Source organism: Vespa crabro, chromosome 18 (genome assembly GCF_910589235.1).
Source record: "Vespa crabro chromosome 18, iyVesCrab1.2, whole genome shotgun sequence".
In the NCBI taxonomy this organism is placed as follows: Eukaryota; Metazoa; Arthropoda; class Insecta; order Hymenoptera; family Vespidae; genus Vespa; species Vespa crabro.
This window is the reverse complement of record NC_060972.1, coordinates 192365-205577: the sequence shown is the minus strand read 5'-3', so window position 1 is coordinate 205577 and position 13213 is coordinate 192365. Positions and strand designations below refer to the sequence as shown.

Here is a 13213-nt window from a genome sequence, read left to right as displayed (position 1 = left end):
CATTCCCGGGTATTGATCTATGAGTATCACTCCTATTTTGTCGGTTTCTAGTATTCCACTTATTAGCTTGATGAAATCCGTTGCACTCTGGGTTTTTGATGTTCTCATGAACGCGTATCTTGTAAAATGATCCACCAGTAGATGAAGGTATCATTTTGTTGATCTTTGTCCTCCGAAGCCTCCAATGGTATCTATTGACATGATTTCGAACGGTTTCGTTGCCGGTCCTAGTTGTGACATCCGTCCATATTTTCCTTGCCCCCTGGATTTGTTCTTAATGCATATTTCGCGATTTTTGCAAACTTTTTTTATATTTGCCGTTATTCCTTTAGCTGTGTAATAAGGAGATATCCTGCTTATCATTTGTTTGATACCTATATGACAACATTCAGAATGTATTTCTTTAATTAATTTTAAGCTTAGTTCTGTAGATAAGATTATTTTTTCTTTGTTTCTAATTTTTTTTATAGAATATTCCGTCTTTTTCTATTAGTTCTGTTTTGGTTCTCTGCAATGTTATATTTTCTTTTTGATCTTTTTTTATTTCTTTTATTTCTATTAGATTAATTATTTTTAATATTTCTTCCGTATTTTCGGATGATTCCAGTACTGGATTTCTGCTTAGACTATTTGCTTCAGCGTTATCTTTTCCCGGAATATATTTTATTTGAAAGTCATATTGAGATAAATAATATGTTAATTCTCCAAGTTCTTCATCTGTTCTAGCTTTTATGTTCATACTTTCTAATGGTTTATGGTCTGTGAATATCGTGAATTTTCTTCCGATCAACCAATGTTGCCAATATTTTACCGCTTCCTTGATTGCCAGGCATTCTAAGTAAATTGCCTTTTTTCTCTTTTGTGAATCGTTTAACTTTTTCGAAAAGTATGCTACTGGCTTTTCATTTCCATCACTCTGTACTTTCTTAAATATCGCATCAATGCCTTCCAGTGATGCATCCGTGTAAATCCTTATTGATAAATTCCTGTCAAATATTTGCAACACTGGTTGAGAGCATAGTAAATTTTTTATACCTTTGAAGGATTTCTCACACTCTTCAGACCATATGAACTTTTCATTTTTCCTTAACAGTCTATGTAATGGATTGTCTAGTAGTTGTCTAGTAGTATTGAGCTTTTCGGTATGTATTCGTGATAAAAGTTTATTTTTCCAAGAAATTGTCTAATGTTCTTTTGAGTTTTTGGAATAGGAAAATTTCGTATTGAAATTAAATTATCCTTTACTGGTCTTACTGTATTGTGCTCTATTATGTGTCCGAGATATTTCACTGATTCTGTTGCAAATGTACATTTTTTAAATTTTAGTTTGAAACCTTCGTTTACTATTGCCTTCATTACTCTTTCTATGTGTTCTATGTGTTCTTCAAATGATACTGAAAAAATTAATATGTCGTCTATGTAATTCTCTGAAAAATCTTTCAGTTTGTGCAGGGGTATTTTCTCTTTCGACAAGTTTGTTGCAACACGAATCAATCCAGTAACAATAGCAAGACCTCCTTCAACCACTTCGAAATTACCACTGCATGTTCGTTAGTAGATCGACATATGTTAAATTCTAAATAAAACAATATATAGATACAAGTTGTGGAAAGTACCTTTTTGAATCATGACTATCATTTCAATTTTGCCTTCTATCGGAATGGTGGTAGCTCGATTAAACTTTACATTTTCAATGACAACAAATACTTCCGTGTACAATCGTCCTATCATCATGCCGAAAGTTTCCCAAACTAAACATAAATATCCTGTCGCTGGAAACAAATTTCTTCCAACAATCATGTGACCACTAACATACTGAAATTCTTCATAATCGATCGATATTTCAAATATTCGTTCGCCAGAATCAATTCTCACTTGTTTATTGTAATCTGACACAAACCAGTCGTCTGAATGTTTCCATCTAAACAAATTATGACGTTGAATTTTTACATTATTTTTACATTACATCAGAAGAAATAATTATTGGCCTTTTTGTTTTCTATATCCTCTTAATTCTTACCCAATAAGTGGAGATATCATTGGAGTACCTCGACTGACCGGATATTCTACGTGTGGATATAATTTAGCAAGATCAAGCTGTATACCACTGTTATAAAGCTTCCCTAATGCTTGCAGAAAAATGATCACGTTATCTTTATCATCTGGATGATTTAATGCAATATTCCTGACTATTGGTTGCAATGATTTTGTTAAAGTCGCCTGTAGTAGATTTTGCGATCCAATTTTAATGGTGACAGCATTGTTGGGAATCAGAGCTAATGTTTCTGCAAATAGTACAGGTTTCAACAGGTTATTGGTATGATACTCAGCTGACGAGAGTTTTGCGGCTGATGTCGACCACGCGTTTTGTGGCACCGATGTACTGAGCTATTTTTTACTTCGTGGCTTCGCTACTGGTATCACTTTTTTTAAATATACAAAAAGTTTCGATCCAACTGCTGCAATATAACGGCTATGATAAGGTATATTATTGCACGGTACCTCTTCCACGATAACTTCAGTTGCCTGCCAAATACAAACACATTCAAAAAAATCATTCTAATAGTAAGAAATATTTTTATTGGCTAGATCCTAATTATCTTCAAAAGAACCTGTAATTTTTTAACGAATGCCTTCACAGAATTGATCGGTCCGCTAACAGTTGTACTTTCAGTTCCATTGTGACATGCGATGTCGATATCAGAAGGGCAGCGATTGTTAATGTCTTCATACGAAAGACCTACCGTTGCCATAGAACCGTGAGGTATTTCTGTTTTTATCAAGGCCATTCCTCGCGAATATGCTGCTAATATCATTTCCTCTGCTGTAAAACATCCATCTGTGTAAGCGCAACCAAGTTCACCAACGGAATATCCGATGACGTAGTCCGGTACTACACCTACGGAAGTTAGAAGATCTACCATACCGATCTGTAAAGAATTTTTCTTCTTATAGATCTTATCGAACGAATGCGCTCCTCCCAAATAATTAAGTAGTTGTCGATATTACCTGAACCGCAGCATTTCCGACGATCGAGTGCAAGATATTGTCGAACATGCTATTATCTTTATCAGTTAAAATTTTATAAATATTCAATTTATATTGCTTTAATACAGCGTCGCATTTCTCTATAGCTTTAGCAAATATAGGAAATCTCATTAGACTTTGACCTGTAAATTACAAATTTTACGTTCTAGTACATTTGATCGCAACGGTTATTATTTTTATAGTTACGAAGAATTGTTGGATAAAAAATTTCCATACCCATTCCAGACCGCTGCGACCCCATTCCAGAAAAAACAAATAATATTGGCTTTTTTATACCAGAATAGTTTTCAATTTCTCTCAGTTTTTTGTTAAACGATTTAAAACCAGTTATCGTGTATCCCCGACTTAAATGACCTGATATTTCTTTGAGATGAATATCATGAATGAGACGAATAACGACATCTATGGGTCGATTATCGATCTGTGTAATAGGATGTTGGAATTATATCGTTTTGTTTTATTTTAACGTAATCAAGTCTAATACCTTCAGGTCTTTAAAAGTACGTTCTACCTACATCATTTAATATGGTTACTACTGCTTAAAAACTGCTACGAGTCTTGGCAAATCGTCATCTGGCAATCTTTCATTGATCTTTGTTTTTGGATTTGATTTGAGTAAGATGTGAGCATTAGCACCACCAAAGCCGAAAGAATTAATGGCTATGTATTCCCCATCAAGCGGAGACGTTTCGGTAACAGGCATGATTCTCCCTTCTGTAAAAGCTTTTATGTCTTTGCGTTGTTGATTAAGATTAATATTTGGGGGTATTAGGCCTGTCTCCATCGATATTATCGTCTGCAAAATATCAAAAGAACGAAGATGAACGAATAATTGTCTCATCTTATATTTCAAAATATGTTTACCTTGGCAATGGAGCACATTCCACTGGCTGGTTCGGTATGACCCAAATTTGATTTGATGGAACCGACTTTAAGAGGATTCGTTCTGTTTTTCGTGAAAATCTGATCTATAGCATTTATTTCTACAGGATCACCAACTTTAGTTCCTGTACCATGAGCTTCGATGTAATTTATACAAGCTGTGGTACACCGCATTCATCATAGAATTCTTTGAAAATAGTACTCTGAATTTGGCTAGATGGAAATGTTATTCCCTGTTCCTTATAACCATCGCAATTTGTTTTCGCATGGATAACTGTTGCATAGATTCTTTTAGCATTTTTTCCTTTTTGCAGAAATGCAACAACTACGGCTTCGCTGCGCACGTAACCATCTGCATCTTCGTCGAAGCACTTGCAACGACCATCCTCAGACAATATTCCTATTAGAGTGGTACAAGTTAGAATAATTGTTTAATACTCCCATGATAATTCGAGAAAAAAAGACAAATGCTTTAAGAAAATATCATAATCAATACCTAAACGTTTAAATTGCAAAGTTACTAATGGATGAAGTCAAATATTTGATCCAGCGACGATCGCGTAATCGCATTGTCCGTTACGTATAGCTCTATATGCGTGTTCCATCGCATATAGACTTGAGCTGCACGAGGTATCCATGTTATATGTTGGTCCAGTGACACCCAACCAATGCAAAATTCTGTTGGTTGTATAAGCTTTGGTAGCACTTAGGAGTCCAAAACCATTTATCTACAATTGAAAAGACGTATTATACAGCATATCTGACTAAATACGTAATTGTGTATAAGTAATCCATCTATAAACTGATCGTTTGATCGATTCCCCTGCCTGGAGTTTGTCGTAGAACCAAGTTTTCTTGGTATCGGTAAAGCATGAACCTAAGAATACACCTGTCCTCGTTCCACGACGATCTTTTGGATGAATTCCAGCATCTACAATAGCTTCATAAGTATGTTCGAACAATATTCTGTCTACAGGATCCATAGTATGTGCTTCTTTAAAATTGACGTCAAAAAATAATGCATCGAATTTCTCAATATTGTTAATTTTCCCCGTTCGTCGTGGAATTTCTGAATGCTCTTATAAAAGATATAAATAGAAAAATATTAACATTAGTTAATGCTTACATTGTTAAATAAAATAGATTGTATACGTATAATCTATACCTGTATCTATTCCGTTATCCGTGATGCAATCTTTGCGATTAAAAATATTATCTTTCAAATCATACATATTGTTGGATTTTGGAAATCTACCAGCGATTCCGGATATAACAACTTCTTCACCTGGTTCTGGATCAGCATACTTGAAAAATTTGTAAGATTTTTCTGGCTCTTTAAACTCATTTATGATGTTATGATATTTTACATTCGTTTGTCTGAAATAGAAATTCGAACACGAACTGAAACCGTCAACGATGAATTCTTCTTTTTAATAATGTTATCCCCCTCCGTGAAATTCGTTATATCACGTCAGCTATCATAAATTCTTATATTATTCCGTTATTCTTATTCGAAAGAAGATACATATTCAACCGACAGTAATGAATTTATTTATTCTTTTTATATAGGTTAGGTACGTCATGGTCAATGAAAGCGCACTGTTCAATAACGAAACAATAAAGTTTCGTCGTAATACACAAAATAGTTATGATAAAAATTCTTAAATTTATAGCTCCCATTTATTAATAATTGCATGCATTTGATGTTTAAAATGAATGTTATTATTGTGTTAATAGCGACTTTCATTAAAATACGAAATTAAGTACATCTTGTTAACGTATAGTGTCAATATTATATTTTATATACAAACATATATTTATGTAATATATGTGTACATATATATATACACACTCAATACACAAAATATGTATATACCTACGCGTGCGCTTACATACATGTGCACACAAAACTATATCTTTATCCCAATGTCTTTACTTTTCATATCTAATACTTAACAAAATATTACAATCATATGCTATACTTTGTTTACCTTGAATTCCTTTAATAAATTTCGTTTGTACATTATAGCGAACCTTATAAAACCGTGTTTTGTAATATCTACTTATAAGTATATAAAAAATAAAATAGGAAAAGACAAATCAGTATAATATATCGAGTTCTCTTTAATTCAAAAATTTTACCATCTTCGTAAATTTTCTTGTTACGTAAAATTTAACATGGCTTATAATGATAAGGAGAACAAAAGTAAAAATAATAAATGAACCCAAATGGTGGGTTACTTCGATGCCCAAATAATAATTAATTAATGATGAAAATATAATTTAAATAAATATTTTGTATGTAACATTGAGATATATGCATAATGAAAAAAAAGTGATATGAATTGACAAAGAAACAAGCGATTCATAATTTAAGATTATTCACCACCTTTTGTTTAAAGTATGTGGAAATCAAACGACAGATATGGACAAAATATGAATCAAGCGGAGAATACTGTCCTCGCCATGCTATCCTATCAATGTATAAGCTTGTTTTGCTATTTGCTTTTCACGCGTATGTAACAAACAGTTTCGTGTGAATTAGAGTAAGTTGTATAAGTTAGAGCAAGAAGTGTTAGTAGACCGTAAACTCACACTTTTCCTTCTTTCATATGTATATCTTTCGTTGATGGTAGCGTGCGTCATGCAAAGTTCAGTGCTAGATATTATGTCGGCACTCATTTGGTTTACGATAACTACGTAGAAAATAATAAATATAATTGATACATATAAGAATTATTATATAAATCTGCGACAAAAATAAGAATTTGTCCAATATTTTCTTAAAAACAATTAGTGAATACTTTTATATTATATTAATTATAATAAACGCATAACAATCATAAAGTAATAAGACAAAGAAAAACTATAACGGACGAAACAAAAGAAACTTTTCATAAATTTCTTCGAATGTTGTTTTTATTAGATGGACGGTCATGTGTACAAATTATCAAGGATACGATTTATTGAATATTCGCCCTTCAAACCAGCACATAAAATGATACATTTTCCTTCTTTTATTATCATAAATTACCGTCATCATATGTATCACGATATATACATTATAAATATATTCTTCTGTTTCTTCTTCTTTTTACTGTTTTCGTAACTAAATTACTACATTACATATTATAATAATAGTAATATTAGTAGCAATAATAATAATATGAAATGAACTATTACAAAGGAAACGATATCAAAATAGCGCTGGGAGAAAAATTTCGTAGATGGTGCGGAAACAAACACATATTTTGATCTATATTAAGAATAATATATAATATATATATATATATATATATATATATATATATATATATATATTCACTAATTATTAATTTAAAGGAAATAATCGCTAAATGTATATACTTTACAAGCATTTGTCATCGAAAAAATTATACTGCTGCTGTGTGCTATCTAGCATAGATCACCGCGAAATTCACGCCTGTCATCAGTGGAGAAAATAAATATGAAAGATTGGATACGCACACCTTACTAAATTATCAAATAAAGAAATAGAGTAAATTAGTTCATTATCTTCTTTTACATTGTTACAATAAAAAAAACTATACAATAATAAAAACTATATTAGCCGCGAATTTAAAATTCTTGAATTATCAACATACCATACGTTACTTATAGAATTTCTCTTTTTAGTCTATAAAATCAAAAAGAAACTACAAATTTTTCCACAATTAAGCAGTATTTTAAAAATTCGGATCCATTGACATAAAAGATTTAACATGTATTTCTTTATTTTTGCCAAAAGATCATCTGGCTAATGCTCATTAAATTGACTGAGTGAGTTATCGTAGCTTCTCCGTGTTTCTCCTGGCAAGCAATGCTTTTCTTTTCTTTAGAAATGTTCAAAAAATCTAAGCATCAGCTATTTACTGACAAAACCAAGCAGGCAATCACTACTTTAAGAGGAGCATCAATGTACTGCTGTATTTCTTCGCGAGAAATGTTGAATAGAGCATCTACATTATCTGTCAGAACAGAAATAATTTTCCGATTGGATCGACCAACATGGATGAATATCTTATATTAAAGATGTAAGTTTAACAAACGACGTTGTTCCGACGAAGTTTTTAAAAACCTATTTATTTGTGCACAATCTATTCTTGAGAGTATATTATTTTTTATCGTGATTTTTAATTGAGAGAAAGAGAGAGAGAGAGAGAGAGAGAGAGAGAGACAGAACAGAGAGAGACAAAGTAGGCGATAGAGAGAAAGGAAAAGAGTGTTGCGAGCGATGGCGATTAAAATATATCTATGTAACGAAAGAGAAGCGAGATGAGTGCAAAAGAGGCCATATGAAAACAAAGGATTTCTAATCTCGTTGGTGGACAAAATCAAGAAAATATTTAGTTCAAATTATTTTCCAACATGTAATTTTATTTGTATTAAAAATTTTTAATTATTTCATTCCATACGTTTCGATTTCTCAAGAAATATTATAGAACAAACTAACCAAATGCAAATATATGCCACCACATCGTATTTATTACAGAAACAGTTTCTCATACCTTCGGAGATTAAAAATTAAATCCGTTACGTATCGAATAAAATATTATGCTAAGTCTATTGTTTCATATTTTTCCGTAGATTTTGCATTTATTTTAAATATGTTGCTATTCAGACGATCTAAGTTCATGGTAAACTTATAAATTCTAAAAGTTCAATAGGCCGCTCTTGTCATTTCCTATCCTTAACAGAATTAATGTATACTATTATATTATCATGTAAAAAGGAAATGGATTGATACGTAAAACGACGTTAAAAGAAAAAGATCAATAATTCTTAATATATTCGTTACCGCATCGCGGAAAAGAAATTCTATCCACTGTGTTACATTTTTTTTTAAGTGCTACAAAATATACTGCAGATTTTTATTTATTTATGCAGAGATAAAGTAAAGATTGACTGCCATTATGTATCTGTCACGCTGGATTTTTAATGGAAATCGGTGCGTTACAGACATATAACGTTGGTAACGAACGTGTTAAATTCATATTATCATTAGTTACTTAACATATCTCTCGAAAGCAAATATTTTACAAGAATGCTCATCCTCGTTATTCAAACGATAGTAATATATCTTGCGCATACCTTTGCTATACTTTTTGGAATTTGTTTTTTTTTTTTTTTTTTTTTGGTAATTCCATTAATTTTTCATAATACTGTTTGTGTATTTTATAAAATTTATTCTTATATACATTTCTTTTTAACTCCAAAACAATGGTCATATTCACCATGTTTTTTTCAGTTGGAGATAAAAATATTTGAGTAATAGTATCAAATGTTAAGTGGTGGTAGCCAACTCTAAACTGAGAAAATTCATTGGAAATATAAAAGAACGATAAATATTTTAATGTCTAAAAGGATACGTTTATCTTTTGGATAGAGATAGAATGTAAAGATATTTATAAAGAAATAAAAACATCAATATATCTTTTACTTATCGCGCAAAAAATGTAGAATAGTTTTATCTCTTTCAATCAAACTCATTTTGATAGAACATCAAAATAACACGAAATTTTGTTCAACATATACCACTTTCTTTTAAAATATTATATCGAAACATAATTTTTATAATTCCGTACAATCTGCTTGTAGATTATTTTCCGAAGATAGTAGCTGTTATGTGACAAATTCAGATTTAGAGAAAAATTTGAGCTCCTCGTCGAAAGTAGTAAATAACTCGGGAATTAGTATACCGAAATATATGCTTTATTATGTTGCCATTAATCAGTAAATCATAATTGAAGAAGAGGATTTTTGTGAAATGTTAGACCGAAGATTAAAATGTATCTGCCGATCTGAACGATAGCTCTCACTGGAAACATCTTTCCGGATATAGATCATTCATCCACTCGAATTCTCTTACCGAACTTATTCTTTCTTTATGTCACGCTTAAAGTTCACTTTTTATTTACAAATTCATCGACTTACTTAATTCTTTCACATACCTTAAGATAGTAATAATAAAATGTAGTGCACTAGTACATAACACGCCGAAACTCGCAAAATTTTTAGTAACAAATGGATTTATTCAATTATCTTCATTCTAACGATGATATTTTTGTAAAATAATAGCGGATGTACATATGTATATAATGTAAGTATATATTACAATATGTTCTGTATATATGAGTGTTCACATGTACATAAATGTGCGTGTATATAAATATTTAATTATTTTTTTTTTATTTTATTATATTTTACTATTAAATTTTTTTATACCTATTTTTATTTCTTCTAGGATAATAAGTCATTTTTTCTTCTAATTGCACATAATGTTATAAAATAACAATCGTTCTTTTTTTGTTTTTTATATGGATTTTGCACATTTCGCTTATTTCTTTTGTGAATACAAAATTTTGATATTTAATGATGTTCATTACCTTTGGTTTTATAATGGAACGTCATCAATGAGAATAGACCTAATTCTTGGGACTTTTCCAAAGTCTCAATTTATAGACGAAGGTTTAATTTACGGCATTCTTCCAACAGGTTTTTCAAAAAGCTTTATTTTTTTTGGAAAAAGAAAATAATATTAAAAAATGGTATTTATTCAAAAATAATTTATGCATATATAAGAAGCTTTCTTTAAACTCCACCAAAAGTGAGCCGTAAATTAAAGTTTCATCTATAAAATGAAGCCTTGTTCATTAAAATTGATCAAAAATTACTTCTATTCTCATTGATGACTATATAAATATGACTATACAAATGCTGTATTCGATATTTTCCACGAAGAAAAAGTTTAGTACTGTGGAACCCCTCGAAATTTTTAGCAAAAGAAATGAAGCTCGTACATCCACAATTGATTTTCATATTCACGCCGGAATGGTGTATGTTGTATGTCCAGCGATTGTCTGCATGGTTGTTCGCGTAAATAACCGATGCTCAGATTTTTTTAAGATTTCCAAATGCAAAGAAAAGCTTGTATGGGAAAGTTACGATAATTTACGCATTCATTTAAATGAACTTTGGCCAGGTGGATTCTATGACAAAAATAAGGAAATACGTATCCGATCATTTATGTCAAGGGATCTGAGTTTAAAATATTTGTTAAGTTTTTGAAAAATTTATAGTTTCTTTTCGACCTTATAAATTGAAAAGAAAGAGATTCTATAAGTAATGAATAGTATATTGGCAAGCGTTCAGATTCGTAATTCATGAATTGTAGGTGCTTGAGGCTAACAAGTTGGTTTTTTTTATTGTATCGGTATAAAAGAAAGTAATGAATAAATTACTCTTTTTGCTTATTTGATAATTTAGTAAAATGTTACTACCGAGTTTCTTATATTTATTTCCTTCTCTAATGGCTGACATCAATTTCGCGGTGATCTTTGCTAGATAGGACATAGAAGCAGTATAATTTTGTTCGATGGCAAATGCATATAAAGTATATACATAAATCAATTATTTTTTCAAAATTTATAATTAATGAATATATATTATATATTATTTTTAATAAAGATCAGAACATGAGTTTGTTTTCACATCATCTACGAGATATCCATCCCAGCGCTATTTTAATATCGTTTCCTCTGTGGTAGTTCATTTCATATTTTTACTATTATTACTATTATTTCTATGACAATAATATGTAATGTAATAATATAGTTACAAAAACAGTAAAAAGAAGAAGAAAAAGAAGAATATATTTATAATGTATATATCGTGTTATATATGATGACGGTAATTTATGATAATAAAGGAAGGAAAATTGTATCATTTTATGTGGTGGTTTGAAAAGTGAATTCTCAACAAATCATGTCCTTGATAATTTCTACACATAACCGACCATCTAATACAAACAACATTCGAAAAAACGTACGATATGTTTCTTTTGATTTCGAACGCTATAGTTTTAGTACCACCACTACCACCACCACCATCGCTACCAACATCGTCCACCTAAAAACCATTTAAATGTATTCTATCTAATGTACTAATATTTCTTCGGGTACGATTGTTTAATGGTTCGCACTTTTTTACACTCGTCACTATCGCTCATTACTGTTTTACCAACATCACGATCGTTAATTCTCCTCTCAAATACTGTTTCCCTTTTGGATACAAAAGCGATACTTATTTAAATTTATCAGTTTTGCAAATCGAGCAGGTAATTTTCAAGCTTACGATTTCCGTCACGATTTGCGATTGATAATTTCGGTTGATGCATAGGAATACATACATATATATGTATATATACTCGTACACAACACTGTATTCGCCTGAATGCTTGACTAGCTTAAGTATTCTAGTTTAGATCGACTCGTCGATTTTGTGCTTTGATCACACAAGTCGTGATAATACACCATCAATCATGACCGTTACTGTAAAAGATAAAGATAATATCTTTTTGAATTCTTCGAGAATGTTTCGTTCAGGAAAGTTGATCGTGAAAGAGGGATGGAATAATTTAATAGTACGGCTTAGAAAGTTTTACAGGACTTAGCCAGTGTTCCACGACGACGACTACGACTACGATGATTACGACGACGATGGCTACGACAACGATGAAGACAACAATGCGTAGAAGTAAAGGGAGAATGACTACCTCCTAATAGTAATAGCAGCAGAAGCACATCGAGGGATCCTATACTCACATTTAAAACGTCGGATTGTCTCGACCTCGTTTTCGCGTGACATTCTCATGTCGCCCCGAATGGATTCTCCTTCAACCATTAACATTATATATAAGTATGTATTAAATTAAATATCATTTTAATGACAAATATATGTTGTATGTATATGTACAAATTCGATCGTTCGAATATTTCTTGAAATTTTATTGACATTATTTCATTAAATCGAGTAATTTTTAATTTCTAGAAAAGACAGTGTATTCAAAATTATACTGGAGTTATAAAAAGAAACTTTGCATTTATAAATTTACAAAGATATCCTTTTCAGAAAATAAGATTTGACAATATAGTAACTTAAATGAAAAAGATGATTTTATAGATGTCTGAAACTTTTCTAAAATTGTACTCTTACAATTTTATTGTATCTTAAAAGAAATAATTGAAAATGTATAAAACTATCGTATCGACCCTATTAAAAAGAGAACGAAAAAGTAAAAAAAGAAATTGATAACGCCCTAAACGTTGAGCTTGATTAATCGGAAAAAATAAAAGAGAATTGAAGAATGAATTAACAATATGTTTATAATACAATATGATTTATGCCTAAAAAAAAAGAAAAATTATATAATATGAAATTTTCATATTTAAAACAAAATTATAGAATTCATAACTATAATATAATT

General features: G+C 30.7%; 1 protein-coding gene across 3 annotated transcripts; it reads right to left on the bottom strand.

Moving 5' to 3' along the window:
• Positions 1–1781: 1781 nt before the first annotated feature.
• On the bottom strand, positions 1782–5483 carry LOC124430426 (fatty acid synthase-like). Of its 3 annotated transcripts, XR_006943758.1 has the most exons (9): positions 5096–5467; positions 4427–5008; positions 3913–4330; positions 3564–3844; positions 3265–3469; positions 3010–3170; positions 2613–2930; positions 2021–2526; positions 1782–1921 (listed from the first exon to the last, which is right to left on the bottom strand). XR_006943758.1 is itself a non-coding variant. In XM_046976988.1 (8 exons), exons 5-8 carry the CDS (start codon positions 3287–3289, stop codon positions 2389–2391), a joined length of 510 nt encoding a protein of 169 aa, XP_046832944.1. In that variant the 5' UTR covers positions 3290–3469; positions 3564–3844; positions 3913–4330; positions 4427–5008; positions 5096–5483; the 3' UTR covers positions 1963–2388. The 3 variants fall into 3 exon arrangements, 2 of the variants coding, with proteins under 2 accessions (XP_046832944.1, XP_046832943.1); XM_046976988.1 differs by lacking the exon at positions 1782–1921 and having other exon boundaries at positions 1963–2526; positions 2745–2930; positions 5096–5483; XM_046976987.1 differs by lacking the exon at positions 1782–1921 and having other exon boundaries at positions 1964–2526.
• Between the last annotated feature and the right edge of the window lie 7730 nt (positions 5484–13213).

Coding starts and splice junctions, on each gene's coding strand:
- LOC124430426 (XM_046976987.1), bottom strand. CDS start 3,289: ATGGGGTCGCAGCGGTCTGGAATGG. Junction 3,171..3,264: donor GTCGCAGCGGTCTGGAATGG/GTATGGAAATTT, acceptor TGTAATTTACAG/GTCAAAGTCTAATGAGATTT. Junction 2,527..2,612: donor CATTCGTTAAAAAATTACAG/GTTCTTTTGAAG, acceptor TGTATTTGGCAG/GCAACTGAAGTTATCGTGGA.